At 40.8% G+C, this 21069-nt stretch overlaps 1 protein-coding gene across 2 annotated transcripts in view; it reads right to left on the bottom strand.

Annotated features, from left to right (window-relative positions):
- LOC109030116 (uncharacterized) overlaps positions 1–15914 on the bottom strand; it is a 43395-nt gene extending 27481 nt beyond the window's left edge. For both annotated transcript variants that reach the window (XM_019040920.2, XM_019040918.2), the window contains exons 1-2: positions 15777–15914; positions 7627–9622 (exon numbers count right to left, since the gene is read on the bottom strand). In XM_019040920.2, coding sequence (XP_018896465.2) covers positions 7627–9467 — 1841 coding nt within the window. In that variant the 5' untranslated portion in view covers positions 9468–9622; positions 15777–15914. The remainder of the gene's footprint in view (positions 1–7626; positions 9623–15776) is intronic.
- Positions 15915–21069: the final 5155 nt, after the last annotated feature.

Here is a 21069-nt window from a genome sequence, read left to right on the forward strand (position 1 = left end):
ATTTAAATCTATGTTAAATAATCCATTCTTGTCAGAGCACCTGGCCCCTACAAGAATCGATACATTTCCATAGGTTTAAATGGGGCGACTTAACGCGACTTTGGGAGTGACGTGGCTACTACGTTACCACGTTTTTGACATTTTGCAACTTTATGGGAGAACATTTTCATACAGGCTGAAAATAGACTTGCAGGGGCGGGGAATGAGTGCGATAAGTGAAAGCCCAGGGTCATGCGAGAAAGTGTCGGGTGTACCAGTGTCCAATATAATAATTTTAACGTGTTTATGATAAGATTGCTGCCAGAAGACAACGAATTATGAAGTCAATTTTATTTTGAAGTTAGAAACTAGCTTTTACGCTCGAATCTCGTAGTTGTGAATTTTAAATTCAAGTTCTGAATCTCCGTTTTAGCAACGTTGAATCGCGGCATTTCAAGTCCTTGATGAATTATTTGGTCCGCGTTTAGTAGAGAGGAACCAAACCATATAAGCTATTGTCAAATTCGACTGGGCGATTCAATTTTTTAGAAGAAAATGTGTATGCGGATGCCTTTGAAAATTTTAAGGAATTTTCTCGGGACTATGCAGAAAATTCATTGAAATTAGCACAAAAATTTCCACTACCGTTTTCATGTAAACAATTAAATTGCCCAATTTTTAGCAATCGCTGCGTGGCTTGGTTCCTTTGTACATAACGCGGTCCATTTTGAGCACATCTTGCGAGATGGCTCTAAATAAGTCCCGTGCCTTCCACCAGCCTTTAATTCGATCATTCGAGGGCTAGATTTTAGTTGATGGCTGATGAGATGGAACCTGATAGAATGTTCAGTGAAGCTCCATGCCTATTTGGACTGCGTTAAACAGAAATGAACCAAGCCACGTTAGCTATTGCCAAATTTAACAATGGCATTTTATTTTTTACGAGCGAACGTTTGTGCGGATTCTTTTGAACATTTTAAGGAATTTGATTTATACTATGGAGAAAATTCACTGAAATTTGCACAAAAATTCGCACAACCGTTTCCATGTAAAAAATTAAATTGCCCAGTTAAATTTGGCAATAGCTGATGTGGCTTGGTTCCTTTCTGTTTCCTTTTTGTTCCTTTCTGGTCCAATTGGAATAAATTTTACCTAGCGAGACTCCGCACTATTCAATCGAATATGATGTACTAGGGCAAGACAAAAGGTAAGTTCAGAGAGTAATGCTATTCTTCGCCTGATAACTCTCGATGAGCAACTGTTCTACGAGCATAAAGTTGGCCTGAAATGCCAGATAAATGTCGCCTCGAGAAATTTGCAGAGCAGTTCGTCAAACTAGACCATTTTGCGAGACCGAGCGCTCGCCACTTTGGTCATCAGTCATCATCAAGCAAATCTGAACAGCTTCTAAAAATAACGTTTGTGCTACACGGAAGATAGCGGTGGAAAGTCTTTACATTTCTATTATAAGCTATCTCTGGTTGCCTCTTGCCCGAGATCGAAACTAACGCTCGTGAAGTTTTTTTCCTATTTTTCTTACTTATTTAAATTTATGAACTTAGATTCTGAGCACGGAACTTTCTTGAAATCAAGTTGCCATTGAGATCAAACTAATTTCGATGTAATGGTCACTGAGCTGACAATTTTGACTGCAGAAACAACAGTTTTATTTTACGATTAGCCATTTTCAATGTAGTGTCTTCGTCCTCCAGACGTAGGACACCTCTGGTTAAAATTTTGCTGATTTTTGCAGGTGGTCAGGAAAAAAAAATCCTTGAAATTTATAGATACGCATGCCTCATGGTTTCTTAGTAAAAGTAAAATTTGCCAAGGCAAAGTTTGCATCAATGGAAAAAAAAGTCGCTCGGATCTAGAGTCCAGCGACTCTTGAAAACCATGACAAGAAAAAATACTCTTGATTAATCGGATTTTTGCTTGGATCAAAAGGAAATCCGCCGAAATTAAGAGGATTGGTTCTCGATTTAAGCAAAAATCCGATTGAATCAAGAGTATGTTTTCTTGTCATTGTTTTCAAGAGTCTGGACGCTAGATCCAAGCTACTTTTTTTCTAGTGGGCACTAAGCTCTTTCATCCGGGAAAGAACGAATAACAGGGGAAAAATAATTTCAGAACATATTTCTTCAAACAATCATGATGTCAACATACATTAGTGATAGCTACAATGACGTCATTTCCCTTGATTGGATGGTGGGGACGGAGAAAACTACGCTCATCACCAGCTAACACTTCCGGAAAAGGTCATCAAGGAAATCCTAGCTTGTGGAAATGTTTTTTCTATCAATGTGACAAATGAAAAGTGATCCAACGCTTCTCTTTCTGACGTCATAATATGGGTTTTCTTATTCGTTTATTAAACATCAATAACAAATTATATTGATTTTATCTTTTATTTTTAAGATAAACAGATTTCGTGGAGGAGTCTTTTGACAAAGTTTGTGGATGCCAACTGACGAATACGCTGACATGCCAAGGCTCAATGACGCAGGAAATTCAAATCGATTTGTATTAGAACAACTGTCAACCCTGATCAATATTACGAAAACTTTCAACACTATATAGCCTCTCACGCTTACTATAAGCAATGGCGTTGAGACGATACGCCACACTTTTGCTCTTTAATATTGAATCGATAGCCAAATTACGAGGCCGTTAATCTCAATTTTCGACGTTGAGAAAGTTGTGACGTATTTACTTCTATTACGAAAGGGTTACTGCTCATCTGTATCGCACAACATTTTACGTGATTTATCTTCTTTCGCACTCTCTGGGTTACTCAAAGGATACACACTTTTCAGATAAAGCAATAAAAATTTGCGTGCAAATTCTCCATTTTAATTAATAGCCCATGAAGGGGCTAGTGGTAAATTTAAAAAAAAAAAAAAATGCCCTCTGCCTCTCATCTTCCTTCTCCTACCCCCGAGTTTGTACAACTTCCCGTGTGACATATAACTTTGAGACTCCTATCTCATTTGTCGAAGATCTCGATGTAAATATTCCTCATTTACTTAATGCTGTCCATTTTTTTTATAATAGGCAGCTTTGAGTCCAACGGCGCGGTCTCCAGCCGTAATATTGGTCGCTGACAATCGAGGAGTTGCGACGCGACGTGACGAAGAGAAGCCGTCATGTCAACGGGACGAAACCCGGGGCCTATCAGCAGCCCCCGTTTCCTTTCTCGATAGGGGCAAGGAGCTGACGCGATAAGCCATGATGAGTTTTTCCGCTCAAATCTGCCCGGCAGATAATGAGATGACCAGTCATTCCAGAGGGGTCGCCAAGAATCAGTTCTGTCGAGGAAGGGTCCAGTGTCGCTTCAATGGTCAGTTTTTCGGGAGCAGCTCATTTTGGTTGCAACAGCGGAAAAAAGAAGTGGAATTTTTAATTTGTGCGGTTTTTCAAAAACGGAGCTTTCGGAGTTAAACCTGAGTGTGTGCGTGCAAAAAATTTGCAGGTGTCTAAAATTTTGTGAATTTCATATTTAAAATGATACTGCTAGGAAAACTGAGTACAGGATATCCTTTGTTTCTAAATTACATGTGTTTAAATGCAAAATGCCACCAGATGGCATCACATTTCTGGCGGCACATTTTCTCACTTTAAAATCTATTTTTCTCCTATTTTGCACGCCAGAAAAAAATTATGGAAAATACAGCAAACTCAGCTCATTAGGCACTCTCAGATGAAGCAATAAAATTTGTGTGTGCAAATTCTCCATCGTGTGTCTTTTTGTCAGGGACTTAAGCGACTCGAGCGTTAAACGGCGATGTCCAAAAGCGCTAAATCTGCTAACGCTGAAAGCAAAAGCGCTTAAGTGACCGTCTACTTCCTTCGCTTAAGTCTTTTCGATATTAAATTTACGACGCGAGAGGGTTATTTTTTGATATCGCGAGCGAGGTGAGGGCCGTTGGAAAGTACCTGCGTGGAGCCCTAATTTAGTTATACTTAATCGTGGGAGATAAGCGGTTCTATTTTCAAGTCGTATAGAATTTGCGCATTTGGATTATTGCCCGTGTGAAAGGTGTTGCTAATAATTTACGGTACGCGGGAGTGGACTTCAGACAAGGTGCGAGTTAAAGTACCTTGTTACGTTTTTCCCCATTAAAATTGTACGCAAAAAACAATTTGTCGCACCACAGAAAGTTTGCGGATATAAATTCCTGAGGAAGATACAAGTATTGGTCAAACGGCAAACATACAAATGACGTCATATTTACGTTTTCTGGTCCTTTTGATCAGTGATCGCATTAATGTCTCCCTCAGGGTTTGGTTCTCCAAAATTTCCGCTGTGTGAATCCTTTTTTATCTAAATGTTAAATGGAGGAAACTTAATGTAACTTGTTCTTGATTGATACTTTTAATTCAGACTGTGAGTGGCTGCTTATTGGTTCAAAATTCGATTAATTTTCCATCTTTCCTATCCTAGGAAAATTACCAGTTTTCATTTTTTTTTTAATGTTTTGTTGATTTTTCCAAAATTTACGGCTGTTTTAATTTTACGAGAAATGCTATCGGTTTATTGACGATTGTTGAATTTTGACTATTAACGTATTATTAAGGGTTTAATTGACAACAGTTCACTATCATGGAGAGCAAGTTTTTTTTTTTTTATATGAAAGTGTGTAGTTATGACGTGGCATTTTGATAAAATGCTATGCTTTTTTACTAAAAATATTGCCTCTGAGTATACTTTTTTTTATCGACTTTCTTCCAAAAATCATAAAGCTTGTGAATAAAAACGAGGATAAAGTTGTTGAGGCCCTGACGACGATGGAAAGAAATGAAGTGTGAAGCGTTGAACTTACAAAAGAGGATTTTTCATTAAGTTCTAGTGAAAAATTCCAGTGCAACAATAAATTCGATATAAATCAGCTAAAAGTGTGAACTCCTCTTGTACGTCATGATCATCCCTCATTTTTCTCTATTTTCGGAATAGAACACCAAGGACTGTCAAACAATCAATTTTATCCGCACAGAAGCTGGATCGCTTTTCAAAGCGCTTCATGGTTTGAATTTGAAACCAGCTGCACTTTGAAAAGCGTCTCTATCGACGTGCTCGCATCGTGAAAGATTAGCATCGTAAAAAGTTGACATAATAGAAAATATCCGTCTCATGGTGAGTAAATCCAAATGTTTCTAAATTCAATCCACTATTTTTTTGGAACGAGGGATTGTTGGGAATTCAGCTTTTTATTTGATTTTTATGCCCTGAGGGGTTACCGCTCATAAATGCACAGCTCTTTTTTGAAGAAAAGGTCTAGATTCAGGATTTGTCATAGCGCACAGCAATATGCGTAGCATTTACTTCTTTCTAATGAGACGTGTTTATAAGTGTAGTAAAATTCATTTTTGGGAGTTTTTTCCACCCTCCATCCCCTACACTTCCGTGATAGCGGAGAGAGCAGTATGTGTAAAGTTTTTGAAATCGAATTTCCCTCAAAATTAGTCTCACCTCTTACAGATGAAATCACTGAAATGTCTAAAACAGCAAGATTCATCTTAATGACATAAAAATGAGACATATGAGAAAGCCGTATGTGTGCAAAAATGACGTAGTTTCAGGCAAGACAGCAGTAAGTGACATTATTCCTTCAGAGAGCCAATGAAAACAGTGCTTTCAAGTGAAGTGCTGCCCTCTTCTGTCAATTTTTAACCTGAAAATGTGAATTTGTTGTGTGTCCAAAACGCAACCACAAAAGCATTGCCTAACAATAGCCTAGCATGAAAATAAACATACCTTTTATATATAATTGAAAAAAAATGGTCGATTTTTAATCATCCTAACAATTTCTAGGAATCTTTCGGAAGGTTGGTGGCAATTTGACATAGAACGGAGGCTTCTTTCAATAAAATTTCCGGTCAGACGCTTCTGAGCCCGTTTACTCAAAACTTCATTTTTACCCTTACTGCTCTCTTTGCTATCACGGCAGTACAACACTCTGTAAGGGTGTGCTATCGCTGAAAGTCAAGGAAAAATTGTGGAAAACTATTAATTTCTCGTTTCATTTATAAAAATTTACGTGAAACTATATCCAATGATGCTCTACAAATGTCCTTGCATCCCGCGAGGCTGCATGTAAATGCAATGGAAACAGCCACCCGTGCCGTAATTACGGACGGCCTCTCAGCGAAAAGCACGGCGCTCCAGTACAAAAAATTCAGAGTAAAGTCGAAAATCAAAACACAACCGAACTGTTCTGCCTAATTTTGCACGTAATTAATCCGTATACGACTGGGTGTCTTCAAACTAAAGTATCTAATAAGTCGCGAGGTATCAAAAAAGAAACAAACGAAGCTTCAAAAAGTGATGCACCTTCATTTGGTAGGTAGGCTAAACTGTCATCTTAGGAGTCGAAATAGTCGCATGCTCCAGTGAGCTTAACACATCGATGATGGAACTGTGCGAAATAATCAATCTCGATTCTCGACATTGTAATATCATTTTGCATTTTGTTGAGACTTTCGAGTTGAAGTTGGATATTTTTGGAGGTATCCAATATCCATCGTGTTTTACGTAGAATTTTGCGAACTTTTTACGATTGCTTCTCTGAGGTAGGGGCGTATTTCAATTTATCTGTAAGCCCTGTGCTTCATAAAACCCTATGCTTTCAGAGACTCACGTGGAAAAGGAAATACGCCCTTACGACAGACGAGCGACGATTTTGGTCTTCTTTAAGGAATATTCGCTGAAACGAAGCCTTACAGCCTCACAAGTATTGAAGATACACATTTCTCGACTTCAGTCATTGATATAATATTGAAAATAAAACTCTACAACGCAATGGCAGCCCAACAAATACATATGACACCAAAAAGAAAAAGAAAAAAAATTAGCAGAAAACAAGGCTAGAACTATACAAACAACTTTAGACGCTTTCTTCTACGTACTTGATCATCCTGATCACGCTCGGGTTTTTATTATGTCATTATTTCTTTACCTTCCGGCCGAAGTATCACAACCACCGTGCGACGTTTAAACATGTCCGCCGCCATTTTCTTTTTTTACAGAGAAATCGTTGGTTGAATCTGTTTGAAAATTTCACTGAATTTAATCGGCAGCACAAAGAAAATTCAGTGAAATTTTCAGACAGCTTTGTTGAATAATTTCACTGTGAAAAAATGATACAGCGGCGGAAATTTTGAAACGTCGCATGGCGCTTGTGATACTTTGGCCGGAAGGTGCCGAGTTAGCTTTATTTATTTTCTTAAAATTGTCTTTTAGTTTTTCGGTTGATAAGGATCTTGGAAACCAAGTCGGAACGTCCCGAATTGTTTGTGTAATTTCATCCTTGTTTCCCACTAATTATTGTTTTCTTTCGTTGTTTTTTACTATGTTAAACTTTTGTATCGAAATACTTCAATGCGCAGACCCTTTTATGGCCTCAAGAAATTCCTCCTTTCCGCAGTGAAAAAAAATGACGGGCTATATAGACATACCGTCCGTTCCGGGCTCAGAGACCGAAAGTTCCGGGTGCTGGAGCCGTAGCTTCAATTGCTACGGGCACTAAGCCCGGAACTTTCGGCGTCTGAGTCAGGAACGGACGGTATGTCTATGTAGCCCGTAAGTGCGGCTTCCACGGCCGGAGTATTTTTTTTCAGTGCGTTGAAAACCACCCGATCGTTTCTTACCTCTGTTCTTGCGTCGAGGCCTGACTTTTTTCATCACTCCGGCATGTTCCTACTTTATCCTCCTTCTCCTCATCCTCGCCACTGACGAAATCCTCAGTCCGCGAATCGCTCTCACTTTTCTCGTCACTGGTATCACTTCCATCACTCCCGTCACAATCCACACCTCCCTCGCTTTTAGCACCACCACTTTCCTCAAATTTCTGATCCCTCTCGGTTGCGTCAAAACTTTCGCACTTTCCACTTCCACTCTTAACTTCTTCCGTACCGCACTCCCCGCCCATCGTGGGATCCCAATCGCAACGCGTCTGAGCGCCCGGCGGATCCGTCTCACTGCAGCGCTCTCTGTCGGTCGTCTCGGGAACACTGCTCGGGGTGATTCCCATGTCGTCCGGACATTCGATCAAAATGGTTGGAATGCGTTTATCACAGGGTTTTCCGGTAATAACACCTTCGGCTTCGCCGCTGTCAAGGCCCCGCGCCGATTCGACCGACTCTGACTTCGAAGCTTTGAAATTTGGATCTTCGGGGGGATTTTGCAAGTTTTCTTTTGAGGGCTGATCGCTGGGTTCGAGCACTTTCACACGCGTCCATTCCGTAGAGTTACTCCCCGCATTTTTCGGACTAAAATTACCGAATGAAGATGAGTCTTCGGGTGAATTTAAATCTTGGAGGCCACTTAACCTGATTTTCGAGTCAGTTTCAGTCGTGTCGCAATCCCACGCGGAAGCTGAGGCGCCGGTATTATTTTTCACGTCATTTCCCGTGCGTTCGTTGATTCCGTTCTCAGAAAGTTCATCCTTCACTAGGTGTGATTCGGTGTCGTCGGAAGTACTCCCTGTATCATTTATCAAAATTGCGTAAGGTGAACCGTTCACAGGAGGCGTATCCTTCGCGAGGATCGATTCATTTGCAGAGATTGCATTAGTCTCAAGAACTGAATCCTTCACAGAGTGCGAATCCTTCACAACATATGAATCGCTCACAGGGAGAGTGTCCTTCACGAGGACTGGATCGTTCACAGAGATGGTATCATTTTTAAGGACTGAATCGTTCACAGGGAGCGCGTCCTTCGCAAGGACTGAATCCTTCACAGAGTGCGCATCCTTCACAACAGATGAGTCGTTCACAGGGAGAGTGTCCTTCACGAGGACTGAATCGTTCACATTGATGGTATCATTTTTAATGACTGAATCGTTCACAAGGAGCGCGTCCTTCGCAAGGGCCGAATCGTTCACAGGAAGTGTGTCCTTCAAGATTATTGTGTCCTTCACGAGTGACGTATCATTGGCGAGGAGTTTATCACAGAGAAGGGCGCCGCGTTCGGCCGTCTGCGGGCTACTGAGATGGCCCGGCTCGCTTACATCAGAGCCGCGTTTACACGTGGCGTGGGTTTCGGCGCCCGGCGCCGGCGGGCGGGCGTCCCGTGACGTCACACCCGAGTCGCCGTCTTCACAGTTCTTCCTGTCCTGGAGGAGGTCCTCGAAGAAAGCCAGTCGGCAGGAGTCCGCCGTCGACTTTGTAAATGCGGGGATTCTATCACAGTTCGCGATCGAACTTTTGTCGGTCGACTTTTGAGACTCCAAATTTTGGGTTTCAGCTCTCTTTGTGTCGGCTTCCTCCTTGGTGCCACCGGAGGGAACCTCGATCTCCGGTGCTAGTTTGGACTTCATGTGCCCGTTGTCCGGAGAAGTTGTTGTCTCGTGGTTCTTGCACGCTTTCTTCTTGTCGTCGTTGTTCTTGATGAGTCGGATTGGGAGCACTGATTTTTGAACATCCTTCCCCTGCTTCGATTCGGCGCTCTTGTCTTCTCTTGGTTTCTGCCGCCGGAAGAAGCTGAACATAATATTCAACAACACGAAGAGGAGGAACTGGAGAATGGCCTCCGTTTTTTCAGGGTTTATCAGCGATTCGGGTTCGAAATTTTACCGAGACGTGTATTTTTTCGAGGTGGTCGGTTTTTTTTGAATGTTCAGTCGCGGCGTGCTATTGAAATATTCTAAAAAAAAATCAAAGGAGGATCTTAATTCACAATTCGAGGGAATATCGGGGCAATTAGACTACATTTTGCAATAGAGAGCCACTATTTTTTAACCATCCATAAAATGACCTTTGTGCATAGGGATAATAATAGCACATACGTTGTTTCTGATGAGTCAGCAGTAGTACTTTCTCATTTCAAAATGTAGTCTATGGATTGAAGGTATACACTGGGGGAAAAAACACATTGGATTTAGAGTCCAGACTCCATCCAGACTCTTGAAAACATCGACAAGAAAAATGACTCTTGATTCAATCAGATTTAAGCTTAAATCCAAAGGAAATCCGCTCAAATTAAGAGGCTTGGTTTTTTATTTAAGCTTATATCTGATTGAATCAATAGTATTTTCTCTTGTCGATGTTTTTAACAGTCTGGACTCTAGATCCAATGTGGTTTTTTTCCGGTGTACTGGGAACTGGATATTGTTGGGAAAAAGCTCGGATCAGATGAAAAGTGAATACTCTCACAGTGACAATATGAAGCCGAAAAATAGTCGAGCGGCGCGAATCAAAACGTCTGTTTAGATGAACGAACACGGAGTGATTATTTCATACGTCTTCAGTTTATATTTTGGATTCCCATGCCGATCTTGTAGCTTATTTTTCCATCCGTCGTTTGGATTAGAAGATGAAAGATAGATCGCCGACGGAGGGAACGGATCGAGAGACTTCCTCAATTTCCCATGCGCCAGGGTCGAAATATCTACTGCTCGGACAACCGGCGTCAGAGGAAGAAAAAGACGGAGGAACTTTGGTGAATCGCGATTAAAACTTAAAAATAAATTTCAATGTCGATGGGTCGCTCAGCCCGCCTGAGGTCGTCGTTGACAACTCACTTCCCTTTTCGCGAGTTTTTTTCTTGTTTCCGCGGATGAGAAAAACCACACTAGCAGAGACAAGTCTCTCTCTTTTTTTTTTTAAACATGAATTAGAACATTTGGAGTTTGGCGTCAGAATCGAACATTGGAATATTTATTGGTCTAGAATTGAACTATATTTTGTAATAATAAACTACTATACTGCCAGGCCAAGGAAGAACGCTGTATGAGCCTCTATACGTTGCCAAATTTCCTTCGATAAAAACCGAATTTGTTGGGACAATTGTGAATATTTTCCCCCAAAATTTTCAGACAATTTTGTACACAATTTAATACATGGTATCTGAAAATTCAAAGGAAAATATGCATGAATGTCGTCGAAAAAGTATTTTCATCAAGGAAAGTTTGGCAACTCTCAAATGTTCATATGGCGTTCTTTCTTAGCACGGTAGTATATCCGCCTCGATCATAGAAGCACTTATCTGCATAGAGAACCTTAAAGGCGAAAACGTTGTTTTTAAAATGAGCCAGAAATTTGAGTTCCTAACTGCAAAATTTAGTCCAATTAGGTTTCCGTGTTAAGTTCTTCCTCGATTGAAAAAAACGGTCGTTATTTTGAACTCAGCGTCAAGAAAAGTCACGAAAACCGCCTATCACTTGCCAGACGGATTAAACGAGATCCTCCTGTAAATCTGTGAATTTTCATCTTCATTTTGGCTCCAACTTGGAGAACTTTTTAAGGGCTTGGCAGTTAATGTCCACCAAACCCGGCGCGTTACCTCCTATTCTCGAGAGGGGGAGGGGGTGCTAGGGGTTATTACGCCATGCAAACAAAGAAAAGTGAATGTCAGGGCGTCAGGGGCGGGGAGACGGGGTCGTTACATGGGGAGAAGAGGGCGATAGTGATATAATTAACAGACTGTTTATGATAGGTTAGGTGAGGACCGAGGATGTTGGTAGAGCGCGGATGGGCACCGAACGAGCGAGATTGTCGCTTATCGCGTCGCTGGAGCCGCGCCAAAACTGTAAGGAAGAACGCCGTATGAACATTCGAGAGTTGCCAAATTTCCCTCGATAAAATGTTTACTTTTTGGGAAAGTTATGAATATTTTTTCTTGAAATTTTCAGGAACTTAAGGTGAAATAACAAACAAAATTATCTGAAAAATTGGAAGAAAAATATTCATTAGTTTACCCGGAGATTCTTGTTTTATCAAAGGAAATTTGGCAACGCCTGAAGGTTCATACGGTATTTTTCCTTGGTACGGCGGAAAAACCCAAGCGGGGCTCTAGCATAACGCCACGACACGACGAAGCAGCAAGGCTTAGGCTCCGCTGAATTTGAGCATAACGCCGAAATAATGGATATTAGGCACCTCTTTGTCTGCGCCGCGGCGAGGCGCGGTGTGAAAGAACCCTCTTCCGTTCTACTTTTGTTCTCGTCGGGATTAAATCTGTGACCGAGTCGAGGGAATGCTCCTATAAATATGAAAAATTTAATGAGAGAAAGTAGAGGTGGTGGGACTAAATGCCTGTTTAGAATAGAGATTCGCTTTTTTCAGAATAGAATTCGTTTTTTTTCGGATCTCGGCCACCAACATGTAGGTCTCAGGGTTTTTTTATCGATATATTTTGATTTTTATTGTATTTTCCGACTGAAAATGACTCAGTTTTGAGTTGGAACGTCTCGGGTTTTTTATTGTTGTATTTTAGCCTTGTTTCCCGTTTTCCCCCCTTCTTTTACTCCTGTTTAGAATACAGTAGGTTTCTATACGGAGAAAATGGACATTTTTGGAACTGAGACTCAAAACCTGATATTGTGCCTGTCGTTCTCCACTGAAAACGAAGTTTAACGCCTTCGTTGGATGGAGTTTTCACCGGGAAATTTTGTCTCGAATACCTTATTTTCAACACACGAATTGTTTTTCCTTGGCCACTGGTAAGTAAATTTCTGACTGAATTTCGTTTGAACCCTTCCGCAAAAGCAATATGTTAGGATTCAGGCTCTGAGATGTTTTCTTCATGTGTTCCTTGGTCAGGAAGTTCAGGGCTTCAGCCCACATCTAAGAAGGGTTATGTTGTGATACATTAAAAGAATTATGTAATTTTTAGGAAAATTGACGATGTTATGACAAAAATCAGTAATAGTTTTCTTTATCGGCGCCACGGGTGACTCTGGAATTAAGTTAGGTGTAAAAGCGACGGGAAAAACAACAGACACCGGGCGAATTTCTTTAAAACGCCTGGATGCAACTATTCGAACTCCACTGATGTCCATATTGCATAAGCACTGAAATTAAGGCGTTTTGATTCTCCAGGCACGCGCTACTTACCACTTCATCCGCGGCACGAGGCGCGGGGCGACGCGGAACGGTGATGCCGGAAGAACTAAAACGCCTTCATTTCCGTGTGTATGCAACACGGACATCCGCGGAGTCTGAATAGTTGTATCCAGGGTTCTAGGCTTTCAAATAAAAGTCGTTGAGTTTTCATCGGGTGCGAAACCAACGTGGTATGTTCGTATCTCTCACAGCCTCAACTTAATATCAGCGCAGGAAGTAACATTTTTAACTTTTTTGTCCCAGAAATGAGAAATAATTATTTTTTGTTCCATACACGTGTGAAAAATTTAAAAATGTCACAGCTATACCTACGAAATTTTATCATTGTTTTGTATTCTCATGTGCAATGTATTAATTATTTTCATCCTGTACATTTCTGTTTGAGTACATAGGTACCCACAATAAGACGTAATAAAGGTTCTGCTGTTGTCAATCCCTTGTTGGAGGATTTGAATCTTGCCAAACGTGTCATGCCGTCAGTGTGTGCCAATGCTGCTTGCTTTTTCCCACGCAAAGCTCCCTTTAATCTACGTATTGCGATGTTTTTATTTCATTCTCTTGACTCTTGTAATGATCTTTGGCATTGGAATATACAATTTGATGATAAAAAATTATAAAATTTTATACTAAGTATTTCTACCACTTCTGTTTGCGACATTTCAAATTTTCGTACATATTAAAATAGCGTGGTGAAAGGAACTTCAAAGGAAAGTATTAACTAAATTTACTTATATTTAGCTTCATTCTGTATTTGGTATCAATCGGTTAGCTCCAATTACGTGTGCCAGTTTACGTATTAATTTTCATTTTAACATTTTATCTTTCTCTTATGGTCTAAAATGTAAGTAATATGTTTTTAGCCATTGAATGCCGTATTAAGTTTGCTGCGTTTCATATACGCTGTGAACTTACATGAAATATTCGCATTAATTTCTTTCCAGAGGCAAAAAAATAGGATTATTCCGTTTTCTTCTAAGGGCGTCTAAGTGAACCGTAACGCAACTCAGGAAAGGAGAGATGTGAGACCAGGGGCACTGGGGCAGGGCAGGGCTCTTGCGTCACGTACCCATTTACATCTTTGAATAATTGCTCAATTAATTATGCAAAAAATATTATTAGAATACTTCTCCTCAAAAAACCAATGAAAATCAGAGGAGAATAATCTTCTCAATAAAACGTTATTAAATTTAAGGTTGCATTACGCTTTTTACGCGTTCCAGCGTTTGCGATACGCTTGCGTTACAAAGGTAAAAAGGGTCAAAAAATTTAAAGGAAACGGAGCGTTATTAATTTGTCGAACATTCTTCGACTCTCTAAAGACCGATATCCTTGAGCATTGTTAATATCGCCCAAGAAAATGTAAGAACTAGTTTCAATAATTCATTTCGAACCTTGCAATCGTCTGTGAAGAGAAACACATGAGTAAATGAGGCGGCACTCACCACTACTACCAGACGAGGCTCAGTTAATTTGATTTGATTTCACGACGAAGTGCCCGCTCATTGAAAGTAGATTACGCTCATTTTGGACCCTAATAGCGCTTTTTTATCATTTTCTGCTGAAATCAAACTATTAATAGTGCCAACATGCAATTTTTAATGACGCCACCTACACATTTTTTTCTGGTTTTTTCAAATCAATTCTTCTTAAATATACATTATACCGCCTCTAATCCATGCATTCGGATTACTCACGCTAAAAGTACACAGGACCTAAGGACACCTAGCCGATTAGAAGTTTCAAGGGGGAAAAACCATGCATATAGATGTAATAACGTGGAAAACATGCAGCGAAAAGTGATAAACGTACTATGGAATAAGTCACGAGAATCATTGCACGATTAATGTTTCATATACAATAATCTAATGAAATAAAAAGAGACTGAATGATTTACTAGCTTAAGCTGAAATGGAGAACAAATGAAAACTGAACTCACTCATCTAATCATATTTTCACTCTTATTCAAGTTCTGCATGGGAGAAGTCCAGGAGACCGAGCCAAACATCAATAATCTAGATCACGGTTAATAGAAATCGCGGATATTCGAGGTCCTATAGAATAATATTAAATAATTTATTTCATAGTAAGTTTATATTTCTCACCTGCATGTCAGCTTAAGCGCAAATGACAGTGTCCTGTCCGACTTTTTTTTAGATTTTCAACAGAACTAGAGAACTGTGTTTATCTAGGTCGCGGTTAATCAAACTCGCGCATAATCGATATCCCACTGTATTTTAGACGGTTTTTTTTTTAGCATCTACTTTTCTCACCTGCAAAAATAAGCGCGATTGGATGTCTTCTACGACTCTCCTTTAAATTTTTAAAAAGGCCAAGAGACCGTGTAAATCTAGGTCGTGATTAATCGAAGTCGCGAATAATCAAAGTTTCATAGAATGTTGAATGATCGACTCATAATATTTCAATTTCTGACCTGTAAACATAAGCATATATCTTGAGCGTGCCTTATACCATTATGAATTTTTCAGATTTTAACAGAGCCAAGAGACCGTGTATATCTAAGTCGCGAATAATCAAAAATGGGAATGATCCGAACGCCAATATATCAAGCGCGAATAATCAAGGCTCAACCGCGGATACTAAATCATCGACTTAAAGCGCATAGCTCTCTAATTTGTATACAAGCACACAACTGACATTATTACAAACGACCTATTTCCAAATCTCGAACATCAGAGATCGAATCCATTAAATTCGCGTAAACAAGACGCATCAGTCAATTTTAAACGGTTTAAAAAGCAAACCCGCGATCGCGCCGCTGCAACTCTTCAATGAACTGGAGAGTAAACAAAAAATCAAACTGATCAGTCGATGAAATGAGCCGGGATAAATAAACAATGAGGGGTTAATGAACTCCTCGAGAGGCAGGGGAGGGGGGGAGTGCACATGGTGCGGGGGGAAGGGGTAGAACACTAGGGGGATCACTGGTTCCTTACTTCATGACACGGGAAACAAGTTCGAGACAGAAAAACGCGAACTTGTTCGGAATGCAAAACTCGAATTTGTCGAACAGGTTGAGATAGATGTGGAGCCCGTTGGCCAGCATGATGGCGCAAACTGAGAAGATCATGGCTCTCGGGGACCGGCGTTAGGGGGCGTGGGAGAGCGGGGGGTGGAAGGGGAGCTTCAGCAAAACACCGTTGGGAATCGGATTTGGGGTCTAAAAATAATTATCTTGTCTAGCGCACGGGCTAAGGGCTTGGTGGTTGGTGCCGGGTGGTTTGCACCGGTGCGGTTTCAGGCGCGCGGCCCACGTGCAGCCGGGAGTTTCGCGTGGACTGACGCGAGGCTGAAGCCGGCACCCGCCACCCCCTCCCCCCGTCGTCGCTACTCGGCCTTTGTCGGTTATTCCGGGCGATTGCCATTTGAAAAAATGCATTCGGACAGTGACTTTTTGATAACTGGAAATAATTACAGGAAATAAAATAAAGCTCTTGCATGTAACGGGATTTGCGATGTAATACTTCACTTCTGAAAAATCTCGCGAAAAACACGACGGTGTTACTGGTTTTCTCTGAAACAAACTCTCAAGCTTCAATAGCTCAAAGTTTAGGTCATAATGGGGGAATCCTCAACACTATAAGCGAGTCAATCTCTACGGGGCCGTTACTATATTACGTTACGCATTTCTTCGGCATTTTTGACCCCCCCCCCCTCCCCCCTTGACGCTTTTGTGTCGTAGGTCCCAATTTTTTAGCAAGTAAAAACAAAATGGCGTAACGCTTTCCTCGATCCCCGCCCCCTCCCCTAATCCTACAGCGTTACGTAATCGGTCTGTTGCAAAGAGGACATACAGCCAACCGAATATACTTTCAAACAGTAAATTCGCTCAAAAATCATGTTGGGCAATATCAAAAAAGTCTGAGATCCACTCCTCACCGCTCAATCTGCGTATAATTTGTTACACGGTTTTCAAATTTACCGCGTATGCGGGTGGTTTTTCTGAGAGGCTGGCATTCAGGTTTGCCCGGAGAGGGATTTAAAGATTCACACTTAAGATTTAACTTAGTATACAATTCAATGAATAATTCAAAGAAAAATGTGCATAAATTTTCAAGAAAATGCGAGTTTTATCTTCAAATTTGTAACAATATCTGAGTGTTTATACGGCGTTATTCCTTGCTGTGGCAGCTTTCTGCCCCCCCCCCCCCCCCCCTGAGGTGTCTGATGGAATTTTTTATATTCGTTAACAAGCTCTCGTCTAAAGCTACAAGTTTAGAAGTTCAAACTTTCCAAAACTACAATTCAGAACTAAATTGCAACAAAATTGCAGTTTTTAGTCAAAGATGGCTACGCGGTAATTGCGGGAGCTCCCACTTGTTCCGGTGACGGGTTATTAATATTCGAACGAGCGATGCGTCTCTAATATCGCGGGAGAGGCATTTATTTATGAAATGAGGAAGTATTGAATCTTGGATGGGTGGTTTGCATCACGGTGCGGCGGTAGTTGGCTCGGCTCCATTTTGCCAAATTTTCATCTGCCATAAGCCCACACCCTCATTGATGAGCGGACAACGGACGTCAGCAAAAGTATTGAGGGGTTATGCGCGAACTATTTCCGTGCTCTCAAGACACACCGTTGCCATTTGCCATCCGCAACGGTCAAGCTATCGATAACTACACTGTTTATTGAGGAGCTTGGAGGACAAGGCGCATAAGTGCATGTTTCTGCTATTTCGAGAAATACGTGTTTAAAGTTTTGAAATCACACGGATCCTTATGACGGAAAGGAAGTTCAAACTGACTTTCAGATGCTTAAAAATTTGAATTTGGGAGCGAATTTTTCACAGAATATCCACTAAGACTAGTTTTACTTGAAATCGTTGATATCTCAATTTTTTTCAAAAGCTGCACTTATGCGCCTTGTCTTCCAAGCCCCTCAATTAAAGACAATAGTGTCCTTAATGCATGTTTTCTCTTTACACGGAGAAAAAAACCTCGTGCGTGGGACTCGAAGTTTAGGTCATATGGATCTCTGAAGTTTTCGGATTGAGCATCTGAACACTTTAGGTCTAGCTGTCGAGGTTCGGATCACACACCTGGAAGAACCGAAGTTTTTCGGATGTGAAAACCGAAGTACTTCAGATGTAAGAACTGAAGTTTCAGATGTGTGATCCAAACCTCAGCAGCTGGACCTAAAGTGTTCAGATGCTCAATCCGAAAACTTCAGAGATCCGTATGACCTAAACTTCGGGTCCTACTCACGAGGTTTTTTTTTTCTCCGTGTATAATGAGTATTTCTGTTTTGCAGAAATAAGCACCTACGGCTGTGACGTTATGTCAATATCTTTGTCTATGATAATATTGTCTTCCTTATAATAATATAAGAAAGACAATAGTGCTGTCAATTGATTCGTAGCTCGGGTCAAACGAGACTTCATGATGTGGAATAAAGAGTCGCTCAGGGTCAAATTATTTGAATTATAATTGTGGATGAAAATCAAAGTATACACCCTTCATTTTGATAAACAACATACTAAACGCTCACGCAACTATTTCGACTCCTAGGACGGGCTTTTGGCCTATGTAACAAAGTGAAGGCGCATCGCTCACCATGCACATGCGTTCCTCACTCACATGGCGGCGGCAAATCTAAGGGGCGGCAAAAATTTGCAATTTTTTAAAGTGTAGGTATAAAAAAAAATCGGATTTATAAAAAGAAAATTACAAAGGAGACAAAATCTCTCATTTCCTGAGAGTATAGTAATTTCTAATTTGTCGTCTCTTAGTGATACAAGAGACAGCACCTTCAATAAGTCGAGTTAAGAGAGAGATCAAACACGCAATTTGGCCTGGAACGGCGCGACTTAGAGAGAAATTATTACGAGGACTTGAGATGAAAAGGAGAAGCTCTCGGCGCGGCGATCGGCATGTAACACATATTAGCGCCTACAAGACTCCACGAATACTTCACTTATTGCATCAAACACAGTGCGGTCATTGCGGTCAGCGTGAAACAGATAGCGCCCTCAAGGCTGCGTGAATACTTCACGCGTTGCGTCCAACGCAGTGCGGTCAGCAGCGGTCGGCGTGAAACGCATAGCGCCTACAAGACTGTCGGAATACTTCACGCATTGCGCCAAACACGGTGCGGTCTGCGCGGCGCGGCGGCGGAAGTTAAAATCATTGATCCACATTTATGTTTGTTCTTTCATAATTTTTTCGTTCATTTCTTATAAATGGAAGGCCTGGTCCACACAGAGATAGGTTTACGGAACTTAACTTTCGCGCAAAGTTCCGGGGCCTTTTGCTAGTAGTGTAGACAGGGCTTTCCCAAAAAATGTGTTCAACACAAGAAAATGCGTCTTATGCACCCCTCCCCCGCTGACACGTTCATTTGATGGTTTATCGAGTTTCAAAACGAATGAGAAGGGGGCTGCAAAATACAGGCGGCCCATGGGCGGCAAGTAGGTAAATCCGGCCATTTAAATATTAGACATTGATCAACATTGAATCTTAGAGGGAATTTTGCCAATGATAACACTCATTACAGAACCTCTTATTTCCAAGACTTGGTTCTTTTTCCGTAAATGCAACTGAACACAAACTGGTGTTATTGATGCTGAAAGGAACTATGTTTAGAGGGTTTGCGAGCAATTTAGTTCCTTTCAGCACAAATACGATCAATTGTCTCATGGCAAATGTCCATTGTCAAATTGTTGTTTTTGTCTACCTGAATAATGACTGAATGATGACGTTTTCAGCGATTTATTCGAGAGTGAACGACTTGGCTGTGTTTGGCAAATTAGCTCCGACAGCTGTTCGATGGGAAAACTTTTAATTTATCATGTTGCTGTCAATGGTTACACGCTGAATCTACAAAATGTTCAAATGTGTTCAAATTATGCTAAAAGGAACTATGTGCATAGGTTTTGCGTGTGACATAGTCCCTTTCGGCATAAATACGTCAAATTCACTTATTCACGTGATGGTTAGGCGGTCGTTTGGTTGAACCACGTAAATGGACCATTTACTCAACTACGGAATGAATAAATAAAACAAATAATAATTGGCTCCATCCGAAAAGCGCCTCAGGAAAAGTTTTTGGCCGAAAGTAATCAACTTCATGGAACTGTTTTAAAAATTATGAATCTATTTAAAAATAATCGATGGCAAATTTTTGTTGTCTCTGCCAGGGCTGGAATAATCATGGATTATGAGGAGCAGCTGCATCAGGTGCTATCATAGTAGCGTTTATACAAGTTTGCAACACTGCTTTCCCACCTTTTAAATCCATTAAAAATATCGATTTAAGTGTGGCAAGCTTCCTCACCATGAATCGATTGTTTTTCATACATTTAAACGGAGGGAAAACAGTGTTGGCAACCTACGAGAATCGCTTCTGCGCCATCACAACGGAGCAGTAGAATGAGAGCAAAAAAGAAGAAGGAGGAAATGCGATGGTAACGAGAAGTATCGACTTTACCGGAGAGCACATATCATTCAAGAACATATAAACGGTGGACTACCAGGCCGCGTAACTTGGTTTGCAAGCAGACTTCCTTTCATACTTATTTTTTTAAATGGGAAACTACTCAACGTCAATTCTTGAAAACTTCCGTTTTCCCCTCTCAGTGCGAGGAAAACGTTGTGTAAATTTAAGGAATTAAAGTGATTTGTTCTCTCACAAAAAAATAAAATGAAACTGAGATTTTCAAACACCGAAAACGAGATACGTGGTCTGGTAGTTAACCGTCGATATACCATAGCATGCTTCGACTGAACCGATAAACGAACCAATGATTCTGATGGTAAATATAATTGTCCACTTAAATCTCGCCTTCGATTTCGCCGAATAGGCAACAAACACACCGGATACCGGGGAATGCGAATAGTTAATCCATTCGTAATACCCACGCTTCTATCTCTCCATTAGCTTCGATTGAATCGATGAACGATGTTGTTAGCCTTTGGTAGATATTGTCCATCTGAAGAGCGCCTTCCGTTTTGCCGCATAGGCAATAAGCATACCGGATAGGGAGAATAGTTATCTATTCGAAAGGCACGTATCGCGATCTCGCTTAATAAACTTTGCTAGCAAATTATAAAGAGATCTCTTTAATTTTGCTGCATTGGCGATAGACCTACCGCAGAGTTGAATAGTTATCATCCGAAAAACATATATATTAACTTCGGTTCACAAGTTCTGACCATGTGTAAACCTACTGATAGATCTCTCCCACTTGAAATTTGCCTTCAGTTTTGCCGCATAGGCAATAAACATACCGC

This window comes from Bemisia tabaci, chromosome 2 (genome assembly GCF_918797505.1).
Source record: "Bemisia tabaci chromosome 2, PGI_BMITA_v3".
Lineage (NCBI taxonomy): Eukaryota > Metazoa > Arthropoda > Insecta > Hemiptera > Aleyrodidae > Bemisia > Bemisia tabaci.